We start from the raw sequence: 15,835 nt of genomic DNA on the forward strand, positions 1-15,835 counted from the left end.
AAAAATATTTCTCACAATAAGAATTCACATTGCTTAATTTAGCTTCATTTAAATGATTAATTTCAAATTAACCTAGACTCAAATTATTCATTAATTCACCCAGTGTATGTCTTAAATACAATTTAAGGTGGAACAAAAATTTAAAATAGGCCAATCCTAGTCACAATTTAGCTACATCTCTGGCCAAAATACGCTACAAATTTCACACAGTCTCACTTCAAAATGAGTGGCAGTTTCATTCTGGCACATGCCCTGGTTTCTTTTAATATAAAACTGGGCAATATAAATTTGGCACCACTTTTAACAGCAATATTATGGTTAAGCTAATGCACACTGTCCAAACACCTCCACAAATCCTGATTCCTCTAATCAGAATGCCTGGACATGAAACATATCCAATTATTACTATAATAACCAATGTCATCGTCAAAATGTTTATCTCAAAGACATTTGGGTCCCACACAATTCTGTAACATAACCATCCCAATCTAAGTTTAGAAACAACATTTTATTAAGTCAGTCTCCCTCCGAACACTAGTTTAATTAAAACCTTTTAGACAAGGATGCTACATCATTTTAACAGCACCAGTAGCAAACCACTCTTCTGGATGGAAGCTGATGGAAAAGACAGCACAAGCATACATTGCTAACAGCTTTGTGACCATGGGATACTATAGGAGCTACATCACGGCTAATCTGTGCCTGATCACAGGGACAGTTGCGATCTCTATTATGCAGAGTCTCCTTGCTTGCGTGGTCCAGTACCAGTGGCCTCTGAGCATGCTGGACCCTGTGGGCAGAGGCTGGAAAAGATGTGTTGGCAGGCTATGTGCAGATAAGGCCTTTGCATTATCAAACTATATTTGTTTGCAGCTACCAAAGGAAAATAAAAAAAATCCCGAAATGAACAAATATTTGAGGTCTGTCTGTCATTGCTGTATGATTTAAGACAAGTATTTTTAGTCGTGCTTCTAGAGTCCAACTGTCTGGCATTGTTTAGTGTTTCCCTTTCACCAATACACCAATTTCAATTTAAGGCCTTATTAATTAGCTGATGAATTTCAGGGATGTTGGGACATGAAAAACACTAAAAATGCAGGGTAGGGTGAGTCCAGGAACAGAACTGAGAAGCACTGATTTAGGGTTTATAAACAGCAAAGCGATATACACTCTTCTTTATACATTAACAAAAGTCTAGGCACTAAAAATGTGGTAGTGGACCACAGTGTGGGTATGAACAGTGCCATCATAATGAGTTTAACAATAACAAATCAGTCTAAGGCATAAAAATGTTTACAACTATATGTACACATCATACATATTCCAAAACGAGTATGAACTTACAGAGACACTATGTACACAAACGTAGGGCTTCTCAGCATTTAAAGGATTAACACTTTACACTTTTGTACACAAATTGTTTTACAATATTGTAATGGGCCTTTCTGGTACAACTAAGGCACCAAACAAACTAAACTTTTTTTTTTTTCTTTTTTAAGCTTCAGTTGGAAAAAACACATTTATTTTGATACTAAGCATCTCCTCTTTTTCACAGAAAATGAAGTCACTTTAAATCATAAATAATCAACAAAATTAAATACATTCACTTTAATAATATGTCCTATATTAAAAAAAAAAAAAAGTAGCTCAAAAACACAAATAATATATTTACATTTAAATGAAATGGCTAGGGCTGTGTGTGAGACCTTTAAAGAACATGTAACTGGTATTGCACTTTAAAAGACAGTGTTTTGTCTAGGATAATATCTAGGTGCATTTTACCACATGGCCATCAGGACAGAGAACACTGGTGAAATGCTGGCATTTTGGATTCTTGTTGAAAACCAGTGAACGACAACTATAGGGAAGATGACTTCATTCTTGATCACAGGCTTGAAACAGCTGCAGAAGTCTGTTGTGTGTCAAGGTTAAGAATTTTCAGCCAGTTCTAAATCATTTGTTTTAAAAGTTCAGTCCATCTTCGCTGAAAAAATCTCCTCATATTGTGTCCTGCACGACCAATGTCAGAATAATCCTCGTTAAACTTTTCACAGTTATCAAACACCAAGTTAACATCAATGATGAATGTCTCCAGATTCTGGTACCTGAAATTAGAAAATAAGGGGGAAGAAATTTAAAATGGGCAAATTAGAAACTTCCAGAGCCTGTCTGCAACGTTTAATTTTATTAAATCTAGTTTATTTGCTCAGATACCTACAGGCTGTTGGAGAGTTTTTCACGGATGGTGGAGAAGTCCATAGGTTTCTTAATGACTTTGCGGTATCCAGGGACTGATTTAGGATTGACAGGTGTCATAAAAGGCCAGGCATCCTCATGAGACTGCAGCTCTGCCAACAGCAACCTACACAGTAATCGTACACACACAAAGTTAGTTTTTCAGCTCCTTTAGTAAAGCCCCAGTCATGTCTAGCTACATCATATGACACCAAGTACAGAAAATGAAATCAGAAAACTAGTCTCTAGTTAGGAACACCACCCACGTCTGTTAAATAAAAGAAGTGTCTGATACCTGCAGAGCTCCACATCTTTACTGTTGTCTCTGGCTGTTTTGGCCTTTTTTATCTGTGTCGAGTTCTCTTCCTTGGCAGCATCGGTGGACAGGTTCTCAGTTTTTCTCTTTTTATTTTCCTTTACTACTTTGATGGGCGTGCTGCTGGCACTGGTGCTAGCCGTGTCATCTTCTGAGCCTTCGCATGCTTTTTTGTTGCGTTTGACTTCAGACGGTTTCTTTACCCCTCCATTAGTGTGGTTGGTCTGTTTCTTACTTTTATGGGGTGGATCACTTGCCTACAGAGAGGATGAGGATGGAGGAATTTTACACAACACACACAAAAAAAGGCAAAAGTGTACAGTGTCTGGAAGGAAAAGAATGTTAACTTATTTGTCTTTTATTATCATTCTTTGTATCATTTCTCACATAAGGTACCAAGCCCATTATCACTAGGTAGAGGAGAAAATAGCATTTATATGTTTAAATCTTCATTATTTCTTTCTCTTTTTAAAATATTTCTTTTGTAAGAAAGCCCTTATTTTCTTAAAAGATCTCAAAACACAATTACTTTTCAAAAGTATCTCAGTATTCCAAAGCTAAGACCAGAAATAAAGAACTAAGTGAAATTGTTCACGTAAAAACAGAAACAGGAAAAGAACATATGCCTTTTTCTCCTCTGCCCAAATTGTTTCATACTGACCAGCAGTTTATTAGACAGCTGATGTAATGCAATGTGTATAAATTGAGTACTGTGTCCTGTTGCATAAAAGGGATGTTGTAAAAAGAATTTAGATTGTTAAATATGTTTTTTGTGATCATTTGAGATCAAAGCACTGCCGCCCCAACCTTGGCTATGCAAGCAGGGCAGAACCAGTCTCCTTCAGGGATGGTGCTGATCTGGGGTTTATGGCAGTATGTGTGGCATCCTTTATCACAGCCATCACACAGCAGAAGCAGCTCCTCATTGTCCCCCTTCCGGCACATCTGGCAGTACTAACACCACAACACAGCACTAAGACTCAGCAACAAAAGTTAAGAAAACAGTCCTCCTAATGCTCCTCACTACAGGCTCAAAATGCCTACGCTCGCTGTTTGTATCTGGTCATTAGAGAAGGCCTCAGAATTGGCACTAAGCTGGTTTGGAATAGGGATTTGCGTTATAGCAGTACTTTGTCTGCTTACTGACAATGATGGATGTTCAAGCACATATAAAACATTGAAAGAAAGACTACACTACAAACTATATTATACACACTATATAACTACACACTACACTATATTAGTAAACATAACATCTAAAACTCTACTTCCAGTTGTAAATTTGAGTTACTAGAAAACGTTCTATGCAATTTCCTTACCACTTTCATGATAGATCTTTCCCATGCAATGGAGCGCTGCAGCTGCTGCAAACAGAGTGAAAGCTGGGCACCACTGCGCACTTCACTCAGTGCTTTGCGCCACTGCTTCATCCCTGGAGCCAGGTCCTCCTCACCTCTGTTGGAGCAAACAGCAAGAGGTTAACTCTTGGCAGACATAGAAAAAAAGCTGCAAATCTTTGGAGAGCTACAGAAAAAGAAGAATAAATCCACTCCAATAGGAACAGCAGAGCTGATAAAGTTTCCAGTGTAAAGGTTTGTGCATCCATTTGGGTTATTAAAGCACTGCCAGACAGAAGACACATTTCACACCCAAACACACACACACACACATCTAGAAAAGTTAAAGCTGAGACAACCACAACAGTGTTACTTCACAAATGACCACAAACATTAAAGCAAAGCACCATGCCTTACACCCAAACACTATCCAGTGATTCAATCCAGTGATTTTGTGTTAAAAAATGTAAATGCATACATGTACTTAAACACACCAGGCCCTCATAGTGCAGAGGCAAGCTAAAAACAGAGAGTATAGGGAGAAAATACGAAGGCAGGCAGAGAGGTATTCTGGCTAGTGTGAGTGACGGGACGTCCCGGGAGTGAGAGTGAGTTAAAGGGTGTGGGCAGAGAGGCACAGCGCTGGAGCGAGCTATGATCCTGGATGACCTACCCATCACCAACAGCACTAGGGGATGGTGCAGGAGCTGGTACGGTCACCGTACCCACGTTATCCAGAGTGATCTGAATGGTGGTGCTTAAGGGGCTCTTCAGATACCTTCTCTCGATGTTCCGCTCCAGCTCAGACAGACGTGCCACTGCTATGTCCAGCGGGTTATTAGCGTGCCGCACAAAGCCTGTTTCCGATTTGTCCATTGGCTCGCTGTCATTCTCACCAATGGTCTTGTGCTGATAATAGACCAGGTCTTCTCTCTCAGACTGCGGTTCTGGGGGCATCCATCCCTGGTGAACATGACAGAAAGAATGAAGGCTGTATTTCTTGATACCCTGAAAAGGATGCTTCATCCTCATTTCAACCTTGTTTCTACACTGTTTTGCTAATTTATTTCATATTGTAGCCCTCAGTTTGCCCTGAAACTCAGTTTTTAACCAAAGGACTACTGTTGGACCGTAAAATCCTAGCAAATTCCTGATAAAATATTCATTCATTCATTCATTATCTGTAACCCTTATCCAGTTCAGGGTCGTGGTGGGTCCAGAGCCTACCTGGAATCATTGGGCACAAGGCCTTCACAAGGCAACACACAAACAGTCACTTACACAGTCACCCCTACGCACTATTACACTGCTATAATGACTTAGAATGTACAAACAAGATGCTCACCTTGACCTGCAGGCTAGCCGAGGTCACTTTCCGCTCAAGTTCCTCCACCTGCTGCAGCACAGCAATGTCTAGATCCATGGCGTGCTCCTCTACACACCAGCCCTGCACTGTCTCCTCACACACCTGGCTCTCTTCCAGCTCATATGCATCAATCACAGCAGCTATACACACACACACACACAAAATCCAAACAGAATGCTGTGGTTAATCTACAAATACCCAAAGAGTGATGACACGATACACCAGACTGATACACTTTTGTTAAAAACACACCAAGTATGGTAGTTCAAAAAACTGGCTAGAAATTACTCCAAGTACCATGAAGGTAGCTTAGCATGTACAATTTGAACAGAGATGGAAGTACGTACACTATATAGACAAATGCATTGGGACACACCAACTAATCACTGAGGCACACAATGTGTAAAATCTCCAACACACTGCTGACTGTTACAAATCTCCACTGTCGTTTACATCAACAAAAAACTGTAGGAAATTCATGATATGGATGTTCATGGCCTAGAAGCCATACGCAAGCCTTACATTACCAAACACAATGCCATGTGACTGAGTGGTATAAAGAACACCACCACTGAACTCTGGAGAAGTGGAAATGTGTTCAGTGGAGTGACAATCAAGCTGCTTTATCTGGCAGTCTGATGAACGAATCTGGGTTTGGGAAATACCAGGAGAATGTTCCCTGTCTGACAGCACTGTGTCAGCTGTAAAGTTTGGTGGAGGAGACATAAAGCGACTGGGTTGTTTTTCTAGGACGGAACTAGGCCCCTTAGTTCCGGTGAAGGGAAATTAGAATACTTCAGCATACCAAGACATTTTGGACCACTGTATGCGTCCAACTTTGTGGGAACAGTTGGAGTGAAGTTTCAAAAAAGCATTGAAGGTGCAATGTGTAGGTGTCCCAATACATTTGTACATTTATTGTATGTATAATAAATATTTTAAGTGACAATGACATTAAAGGAATCATTTTTGTCAGTACTTAAAAAATGGCTTGTCATACCATCTTTGTTCTTGGCACAGACTTGTGCGATGTAGTCTATGTGCTTCTGGATTTGTTTCTGCAGGACCTTCTCTCTGATTCCACGAGGGTGGCATGCATTCGCTATTCTGCTCAGTTCCTCAGAGCTAGACACCTTCCACCAACCAGTCAGCATGTCTGCAACACATGTGAACATTTTTCTAATGCATTTAATCCTAAAACATACCAGTCAACCTGAGACCACCATTTAAATCTCTCCCCTACCTTCAGGAATGGGGTGTGGGGAAGGGAGGTCCTGGTTCTGGACCGTTTCCAGAGCAGGAGAAGAGGCTGCAGGAGGCTTCTCGCTGGACAGCTCCAGAGGCTCGGTCTTACATGTAGCCACAGGAGGCGTCTGGGAGAGATTTCTAATTGTATTGGCTTCTGCATCAACATAGGCTCCTCCCAATGTGGACGACACAGACATATCTCCAAATGCCATATTTATATTGGTCAGTCCTGTGGGCCAGAACGGCAAGCCCAACATGTGCATACCAGGCTTCATCTGTAGATAAGAATAAACACAATTTATATTCACTACGATGAAATCCACTGTTCTTCCTTTCCTTTGAATTGTGCGTATTCCTTTAAATTATGTAAGATAAATATCTGAAAAAAAGAATGTTAACCAACAAAAAAGTCAAATTTAATATTATATTTTGTACATTATTTAACCCTTGGCTCCTTAATGAACTCACTATCGTATTGGTTACCGGTTTTTCAAATTGTTCTTAACACTTGAAGCTTGTGAGGGCCTATAATGTCAGTTTCTGGAAAAGTTAAGAATTTTAGTAATGTGCAATAAAAAAAAAGGAACTGATGTGTTTACTCTGTAAAACCATTATGTAAATGACAAATACACAAATACGTTTTTACTCACCAACTTTATCGTAATTATAATATTGTAAATATAAATACACTTTGAATTTGGTGCCTGCAACAAATTGAAGGTGCAAAATTACAGCGAAAAGATAATAGAAAGTTATATTTATACCATTTTCAAGCATTACAGTGTAAGAAGCTGAATATAAAAGTTATGAAAGCAGCATCTACCAAAGCCTCAGTCTTTGGAAACAAAGATGGTTTCCAAATAATATCAAGTCTGTGTAAGGCAAAGCCGGACACAATTGTTAAATGTGTGTGACCTTCAAGCTTTGACCTTATTTATTTAGAGATACATATGATGCCATGAAGATGATACACTTTCGCAGGAATTTCAAAGTTATGTCAGGAAGATAACGCCAGGCCTCGTTATGTACGCAAGTATAGAATGGCTTGTAGACAGCAGTCCATGTGTTTTCCTATGGCGCATCATGAAGAGAAAATACAAACAACTGCAATCACAGATTGAAGTCTGAGCAGTTTTGTATAAAGCAAGGATGGGCAAAATAGCCACATGTGCAAAAGTTCCACAATTTGCATTCTCAGTTCCCGAATGATTCAAAAGTATATTAAAAGAGAGGGGATGTAACAGTGGTTAACATGTCTCTGTAGCACATTGTGCCAATGTGTGTTGCATTTGTCAAAATCTATTCACTGAAATCACTGGAAATCTTTGCTCTGGGCTTTTGTGAGAGAGAATTAACAAACCACAGATTCTTGTTTTTAGTGCATTTTACACAAGTTCCCAACCTTTCCAGAAAAGGAGTTTTCAGATACTTTCATTCTGCCAAGGCTCCCAAATTGGAAATTAAATGGAAGCTAATGTATTCAAATAAATAAAGGACAACATGCATGTGTTTTAGATTCATTTGAAATAGGTGTTTGGCTGTTTGATTTGAACTGTAGCTCATTTAATAAAATCAAACATAAAAGACAACATACAAACCTGCAGTGCAGCTAATGATAAATTACTGATTGCTGCATTGATGGAGGGACTGGCAGAGTAGGTGGTGTGCTGGCTGGTGCTGGGGGAGAGACAGGAAGAAGACTGGGTCCTGATGTTGGAGGAGGAGTGGATATTGTTTAAAGAGAGAGAGGAGTGAGGTTGGGTTGTGATGCTGTTGCTGCTGATAGGAGACTGTGCTTTGGCACTGCAAGTCTGAGGTGATGATGAGTGCGGAGGGGTGTGACTGGCTGCCAGAGATGAGTTATCACAAGGGGAGCGTGGCAGGAGGCTGAACCAGTGGGCATTTTTCTCTGTCAGAGCTCTGTAGATTTGGTCATTGTGGAGCTGCTGTTGCAGGTTTCCAAGGTAGGTGGGGCTTAGGAGGGGAGCAGAGTGTTCAGATTTAACATCCTGGTTTGAGGAAGGAACACTGTTTGGTAATGTAGTTGGAGTGTTAGTAGGCAAGTGGGCAGCAGAAGACAAGGAGACTTGTGTGTGGCTGTTGGACTCAGGAGACATTTTAGCCACTTCCAACAGTTTGCTGAGCTTGGAAAAAGAGCCTGGCTTCTGCAGGAACAGGTTAAGTGAGTCTTTCTCCAGCTTTGGGTTCAGAGAGGGTGCCTCATGCTTCACCTCTGGGGTGGCACAGTGTGATTTATCAGCAGACACCTCCACGGGTTCCTCTTTCACCTGAATGTGCTGATAATTCTGCAACCGTTCCCTCTCTCTCTGAAGCTCCTCAGGTCCTGAGCAAGCAAACATAAGAGAATCACCACCAGTCATGTGATCACTTCTATGTTTTGTAAAGACATTAAAATTTACTAATAAGTGACATAAGAGGCTATTTTATTAAAAACAACATTAATGTGAGCCTTACCCTCTCCGCTCTCCATGCCCTCAACAAACACTCCTCCACACTGGGGTAGAACCCAGTAGCGCCTCTTATAGCGGTCCTGTCCAAACATCATGGAGCGTAACGAGTGGGATGACTCAAAAAGTTTGCGCCGTATTTGGGTCTGTTGCTATAGAAGAAAATATAGGTATCACTACAATCCTCTACTGTTTTACATTATAGGGCCAAGCAGGAGATCTGTAATCCTTTATAAAACAACAATTTATAACTGGAGTAAAAGTACAATAAGTCACACGTTATGCTTATTATTTTTCATTTAACCACTTATTTTCTATAACAGATTCATCGTGGTCAGGGTTGCTGTGGGTCTAGAACATTGGTGGGAAAACTACAGACCATTAGGCTGTTTTATCCAGCCCTTATTAAACAAATTGTCCTAAAACCACATTCATTTCACCCTTTTCCTGTAATATCCTGCATTCATCCACTAGATGTCCACTAGATGGCGCACACCAAACATTACTGTCCTCTGCTAAAGCTGAGTCCATTAGGTCTACAGATATTCATTTGTCACATTTGCCATTAAGTTAAGTGCTACTACCCCTCTGGAGTCACCGATCACGCCAGTGTGAGCTAACCACTTGACTGATTTAAGACGTCGCACATAAACTGTTAACTTTTGTTAAAAGTGCTGCTTTAAACGCTGTATTGGTTTTGTTTAGACCGTGATACACCAAGCAGAAACAAAGATAAAAATTAAAAAATACATTACGAAATCACATTCACATATAAATGTTCACATAATTATATTATTAATTAAATAATTTAATTAATTAAACCCCCACCTCTCGGCCTGCCTGTCAATTTTTAAATCCCAGTGTGGCCTTCTACAGGATACCAGTCCAAGACAAATATATATGGAGAACACCTCACAGACAGCAACACGATCCAACCATAGAACCCCCAACCCCAGAGCTGTGTAACAGTGGCACTACTTATTGTGACAATATGCCACCCATTATTATTGTTATGATTATACATTTATTCAGCTAAGTGCTGCCTTCATGAACAATAAATATTGCAGTTTTGACAAGTTACATTTCTCAAATATGATTCTAATAACCGATACCTTGGTTAATTTTTCAATCTGTCTCTCAAGTTCCTCCAAACTTGCTGTTTGATCCCCATCATCCTGCAGAACACAATCAATGATTAACATTGCACTCAATTCTCAAACTGATGTTTCAGATTAATAACAGAACATAATTCAGTTATTAATCATTTAGACACATTTAAAAAGGGACTATTTCTAAAGTGTTCTAAAGGGAAACACAGTTGGATTCTACAAGTATGCTGAGTGAAGACACCAGTTGTGTGCCTGCATACCTCTTCCTCAAATGTGTCTGTTTTCTTTCCTTTCTTTTGTCCCTCTTCTTCTTCATCATCATCCTCATCTCCTTGGTCATCACTGTCATCATCCTCATCCTCATCATCCTCGCTTTCTCCTGTCTTCCTTTTACGCTTGCAACCAGAGCTGGGGGTCCCCAGAGCATGGTTCTCCTCACCACCTACGCTGCTTTCACGCTTCCCTGTCCGCTTAGCGTAAATAGTTCTCAGCCTACACACACACACACACACACACACACACACACACACACACACACACACACACACACACACACACACACACACACACAAACACTTTATTCTTAATGGCCATCTTGTCAAATTTCTACAGTAGATCAGTATTTGTTATCAATCACTAGGAGAACTATTTCACAATAGGCTGCTCACTTGCGAAGGCTGCCCTCAATGACCCATTTTTCTCGCCGTAGATTTGTCATGTAGTCAATATTCTTGTCAATTTCACTGCATGAAACATGAAGATCAAGGAAAGTAATTGAAAATCACATCAATATTCAACTTTGCTAGTACTCTATTTAGAAATGAGAAGGTTCCAGGGCTTACGTGACTACATTCTTGCTACAGGCCAGCTCATTGACCAAGAATGCAAGCATGGAAGCTTTCTGAGAAGGACTGTGGGCCTGGAAGGCTTTGGTCTTCAGGCTCTTCATTAGCGGAACCAGCTCAGTATCACTGCAGTGAGCGGCCATGTAGATCTGCAGGATCTCAGACACATTCTCTTTGTTTATCGCTACACTGGACAGGTGCTCACCAAGAGCAGTTTTAGCCTTCATAAAACATACAAAACGACAGAACATTTCAGATTAATACAGTGCAGAACTAAAATTCTAACATTTCTGCTAAAACAGAAGAAAAACAAAGAAGAGGGAAAAGCCAGCACATTTACTAAGAAAAACTGCTAATATAAATTAATTGAAGGAATGTTTGTGTCTAGTGAACCAGCTCAAAGCAGTTTTGACACGTGTAGTACACTCTGCTTACACAGAATCAAAATCACAAAAGCAACAGTTTGTGTGAGTCAGCAACATACTGTCTAAGACAGAAATCATGTGGTTTTGAGTTAGCATGTGTTATTCTCACTCTGTGTCCTGGGGGAAGGCCAGGGTCACACACTGCAGAAGAAAGTAGGTGCACAAGCAGGTTCTGCAGCTGAGCTGCACTGGGGTCCAAGTTGAGAAGACCAGCCTGCAGCATGTGCAGTGTGGGGAGCTCAGAGCTGTCCAAGCCCAGCACCCTCCCAAAGCAGCGTAGAAACTGCATCACCATTAGACAGTCTGCAAAACAACTACCAGGTAGCAGCAGTCCTGGCAAACGGGACAGTTCAGGCAGAGCCTACAAAGGGTGATATGGTGTAAAAGAACAAAAACAAAAAAAATCACATTTTAAGGCACACACCCACAATACACAGTATTAGCTACTAGCTTTGTGCTACATGAGAGCTTGAAAGTCATAAAAAAATTATTTCATTATATTTAACAAAACATATATCAGTTTCAGGGCTCATAGCAAAGCAACAAACACTAAACACACCACCACAATGTTAGCATCACTGCAGCTTTGAGAATGACCCACCAACTAAATAAGGTGTGCGTCTATCTCATAATAACAATTGGCCTTTTTATTTAGTCTCATATCTGTGTAATACGCTGATGTCTTTTTTGTAACAACAGGAATGTAAGTGGTAAAGGTTTGGGGTTTGAATACCTGGTGCTTTAGGCCAATAATTTGGATGTTCTTTTGCTTTATGTTGTACTTATCTTATTGTATTTGTAGGCACTAATCCACTGACAAATATAAGAAACGTACAGCCACAAGATGGCAGTGATGCTCTCTGTATCACTAACCCTCAGTCTCATATGCATAAATTCATGATAACGTAATAAAGAACTAAGGCAAAAAACTAAACTAAAATGATCTTGTTTTCTGGAAACTATATAGAAACTTCACACATGTTTATAACAGAACAGAGGAATGTATTATGTGTTTCAGATAAGTGGGCATTATGAATCGGTGATGAATAAACCTCTTCCTCTGTCACTGGTGAGAGAAGTAATTACATTCTGATCTGCCAGACACAGGTCTTCATTAGGCTTGTTCAACTCTTTAGCCATCTCCAGCTCCAGCCTCCTCAGCTCCAGTTTGCGCTCTTTGTTTAAACGTTTTTCATCTCTCTTTTCCTGTTTCAGGCGTTCTCTCTCCTATAACCACAGGAGAGAAGAGTGAGCGGTGTGTGGCATTGACCAGAGCACAGAGCTGTGGCTGTTCATCAGGAGGTACCAAATGATGTATTCACAGTTTTATTCACAAGAACCGAATAAAGTGAGTGAGAGACAGAGAGAGAGAGGTGAGAGAGAGAGAGAGAGAGAGAGAGAGAGAGAGAGAGATATGCATTAACCGCTATAGAGATGATGTGAGGTAGGAATACATAAGAGAAATTGGTAATTGGTATGTCGCACATATAGAAAAAAGCACAAGAAATATCACCTTCTTAAACAAGTTTGCATGTGGCTAATAACAAAAATAAAGCAGTAGATATATTCATGCACACCTCTGCTCTCTTCCGAGCCTCCATGGCTTTCATCAGCAGCATGTGCTGTCTTCGTCTCTCCCGCTCCTAAAACAAACACGCAGAGAGATAGAAAAAAGGGAAACAATAGTTAGCCAGTGTGGGTTGACCTTGGGGCAAGAAAATAACATTAGAAAAACAAAATGTCATCATTTGAAATTTAGTCAAGCTTAAGAAAGCAAAATCAAGTCGACCAAACAGAAAGAAAAAAGTCAGCAGGCAGATGCTATACACGAATTGCAGTGCATGGTTAAAGTCAGTACTGCTGATTGATAAAAATCAGTCATTATCTAAAAAGCCAGTACTGTCAGTTTGTCAGTGCGTGCCACTAAAAATGAAAAAGGAGCTGTGTTTAGTTCAGGTTTATTTATTAACTTAAGTTTTATTAATTTTGAAGCAACTAAGCACTGGCATTTAGAGCACAGCAAGCTGAACAGGGGAGCAAGAAGAGAAAGAATCATCTGCTGAAAATACTTGCACACTTCCACATTCATCTCAAACACATTCAACAAGATGCAGTCACGTAATCAAGTCAGAAAAACATTAATAGGTGATTTAATGGGAGAATCTCGGCCGGTAAACTCTTACACACCATTGTTTGCAATGGCTAGGTAAAATTTTGGGATCACTGCTTTCACCAGTGCTGATCAGTTAATATATGTACTGATCACTACAAAGGAGTCTCGAACATGCTAGCTTGTCATTTTGTGCTTGCATACTATGTATACAATGTGTTGTATTGAGAGCCATGCAAAGAAAATATAGGCGTGACAGCAGCCTGCGTACACAACACGATAGACCACCACATCAAGACCAAGTCACAACATGGTAGCAGATGTACAAAAGTAAACATACCCATACCATATCTAGTCTATGCCTCTCCAACTCCTGCCAGAAAGAGTTGGCAAAGGATTAAGAAAGAAGAAAACAAAATTACAGTTGAGTAAACCACTTTCAGAAGCAATTCCCCAAGCGAGCAGTACCTAAAACATTTACAGAGTAAGGGTAATGAAAGGTGAATGAAAAATTCTAAAGATTTTCTGATTCAGAGCCTTTTCCAGCAGACAGAAGCTGAATTACTGGAGAATGAGTTGCATTTTGAGGACGATGATGCATACCTGATGCTTCAAAATCATGGCCTGCTGTCTGCGCAGTTCCTTCTCCTATATAGACAACACAGGTAAATATATTTACCCAAAGAGAATATGAGCCACCGTTTCGAATACTTGACATACGTAGAGTGAAAACAACAGAGAACGGAATGAAATGTTATGAGCACACCTTTATTCGTTTTTCAGCTTCCAATATTTTTGCATTAGCAGCCTCTTCCTTCTTTTTCCTCTTTGCCTACAAATGCATAAAAAAGATGGGGAGTTGTTTACATATTAAACTAAAATATTAAAGAGTAAGCGCAAATCCAACATCATTATTTATGCCTAACATATGCTTTTATGCATAAATAATTTCTCTGAGAACTCTATCTGAACAGGCCTGGAGCACATGACTGCCAGTTGTCAAAACAAGAGTTTTAGCACTGATTCACCACCCACTACACAATCACAGAATGTGGGATGTGGATTTTTGGTGAGAGACACTTATTTCACAATAAGCATTTGTGGGAAATTTTGAAACTAACTACAATCTTTTGTCATAAAAAGAAGGAGAGAGAGAGAGGGCCAAAGAGTGGGCTGGGTGAGGGAAGGCCAAGTGAACTGAACCTCTTATGTGGAAATGGCTGTTTAATAATAGAAGCATGTACTCCAGCAGATCAGAAGCCAATCATTCTTTGATCCCATTAACTTGAAAATGGCAAAACACTCCAAGAGATTTAGAGAGGCAAAACCAAGAAAGAATAATTAAGTTTACATTTAAATATGTAATTACATGCTATGAAAAAGCCTGTTAAGGTTCGCTGACCAAGCGTAACCGCTTCAAGACTAAAAGCAACAAAACTGCAGACACATGGGCACAGATGTGTGCTTGCAATGTCTATTTCAGTTATGTGAAGTGTTGTAGCTGACGTTACTGGTTTAAGACTAAATTAATTAGTGTGTTAATTTTTCCCACTTAGAGCTGACAAATATTTAGAAAGATAAAACTATGACAGAGTAAACTACTTTCCCCTCAGCACTGGAATAGCCTTCAGCCCTCAAATATTAAAGGAGAAATCAGTAATACTGACAGCTAGTGTTTAAAATGGCTACCACTGTCCAAATCCAAAACACTGGAGAAAGTTGTTTGCCCCTCTTGACCTCCTTTCCTGGCGCCAAGTTCCTGCAAGTTGCCAGGTTGAGGAAAACTGAACGAATGAGAGCCAGATCTTTGTACATTTTACGGCTAAAAATCATGTGCCATAATCAACCTATTTTCAGAACCTAGACCTTTAAAGACTGTGCCATTAAATAACTAATTTCTTAGAGCTATATATTTATCATCCTCAGAGCTCTTTAGAAATGTGTTTCTTTTTTACCTCGAGTATCTGCTGAGCTCGAAGCTCCTTCTCCATGCGGATCTGTTGAATTCTCCTGATCTTCTCCTGACAGAGAAGACGGCAAGTAGCCAAGGGAGACGAGGAGAGAAAGCACAGCATGAAAAACAATGAGAGTAAGGACAAGAGTAAAATTGATTTCATTAAGTGTCAAGAAAAACACATACACTTGCTTCTCATTTTTAAATGTTAAACTTAAGTGTAAGTTCTAATACATACAAACATTTATATTATAAACATTCTTTTTCATTGATCTGTCTGTCAGTGTTCCAACAAATTTTAACTTCATGCTAAAGCCCCATTAATAGCAACTGGAATATTAGCCTTGATAACTGCAGAAGGAAAAATAAGAGGTTTTCTCTGAGAAAAGGTGAGAGGTATGTGAATGTTATGTATATCACTG

The 15,835-nt window shown here is 39.8% G+C and overlaps 1 protein-coding gene across 4 annotated transcripts in view; it reads right to left on the reverse strand.

The window, feature by feature from the left end:
* Window positions 1-501: 501 nt before the first annotated feature.
* The window catches only part of LOC136710622 (bromodomain adjacent to zinc finger domain protein 2B), a 72,088-nt gene continuing 56,754 nt past the window's right edge, over window positions 502-15,835 (reverse strand). The window contains exons 17-38 of one of the 4 annotated variants that reach the window (XM_066686326.1): window positions 15,415-15,480; window positions 14,226-14,291; window positions 14,063-14,107; window positions 13,806-13,832; window positions 12,927-12,992; window positions 12,436-12,576; window positions 11,459-11,710; window positions 10,922-11,145; window positions 10,748-10,822; window positions 10,340-10,571; window positions 10,083-10,145; window positions 8,978-9,122; window positions 8,101-8,846; window positions 6,498-6,777; window positions 6,255-6,410; window positions 5,234-5,394; window positions 4,667-4,851; window positions 3,871-4,006; window positions 3,359-3,505; window positions 2,531-2,808; window positions 2,219-2,362; window positions 502-2,105 (exon numbers count right to left, since the gene is read on the reverse strand). In XM_066686326.1, coding sequence (XP_066542423.1) covers window positions 1,949-2,105; window positions 2,219-2,362; window positions 2,531-2,808; window positions 3,359-3,505; window positions 3,871-4,006; window positions 4,667-4,851; window positions 5,234-5,394; window positions 6,255-6,410; window positions 6,498-6,777; window positions 8,101-8,846; window positions 8,978-9,122; window positions 10,083-10,145; window positions 10,340-10,571; window positions 10,748-10,822; window positions 10,922-11,145; window positions 11,459-11,710; window positions 12,436-12,576; window positions 12,927-12,992; window positions 13,806-13,832; window positions 14,063-14,107; window positions 14,226-14,291; window positions 15,415-15,480 — 3,792 coding nt within the window. In that variant the 3' untranslated portion in view covers window positions 502-1,948. Of the gene's footprint in view, window positions 2,106-2,218; window positions 2,363-2,530; window positions 2,809-3,358; window positions 3,506-3,870; window positions 4,007-4,561; window positions 4,852-5,233; window positions 5,395-6,254; window positions 6,411-6,497; window positions 6,778-8,100; window positions 8,847-8,977; window positions 9,123-10,082; window positions 10,146-10,339; window positions 10,572-10,747; window positions 10,823-10,921; window positions 11,146-11,458; window positions 11,711-12,435; window positions 12,577-12,926; window positions 12,993-13,805; window positions 13,833-14,062; window positions 14,108-14,225; window positions 14,292-15,414; window positions 15,481-15,835 lie in introns of all 4 variants that reach the window. The other 3 variants (XM_066686324.1, XM_066686327.1, XM_066686325.1) reach the window with 3 other exon arrangements.

This window comes from Hoplias malabaricus, chromosome 12 (assembly GCF_029633855.1).
Source record: "Hoplias malabaricus isolate fHopMal1 chromosome 12, fHopMal1.hap1, whole genome shotgun sequence".
NCBI classification, from domain to species: Eukaryota; Metazoa; Chordata; class Actinopteri; order Characiformes; family Erythrinidae; genus Hoplias; species Hoplias malabaricus.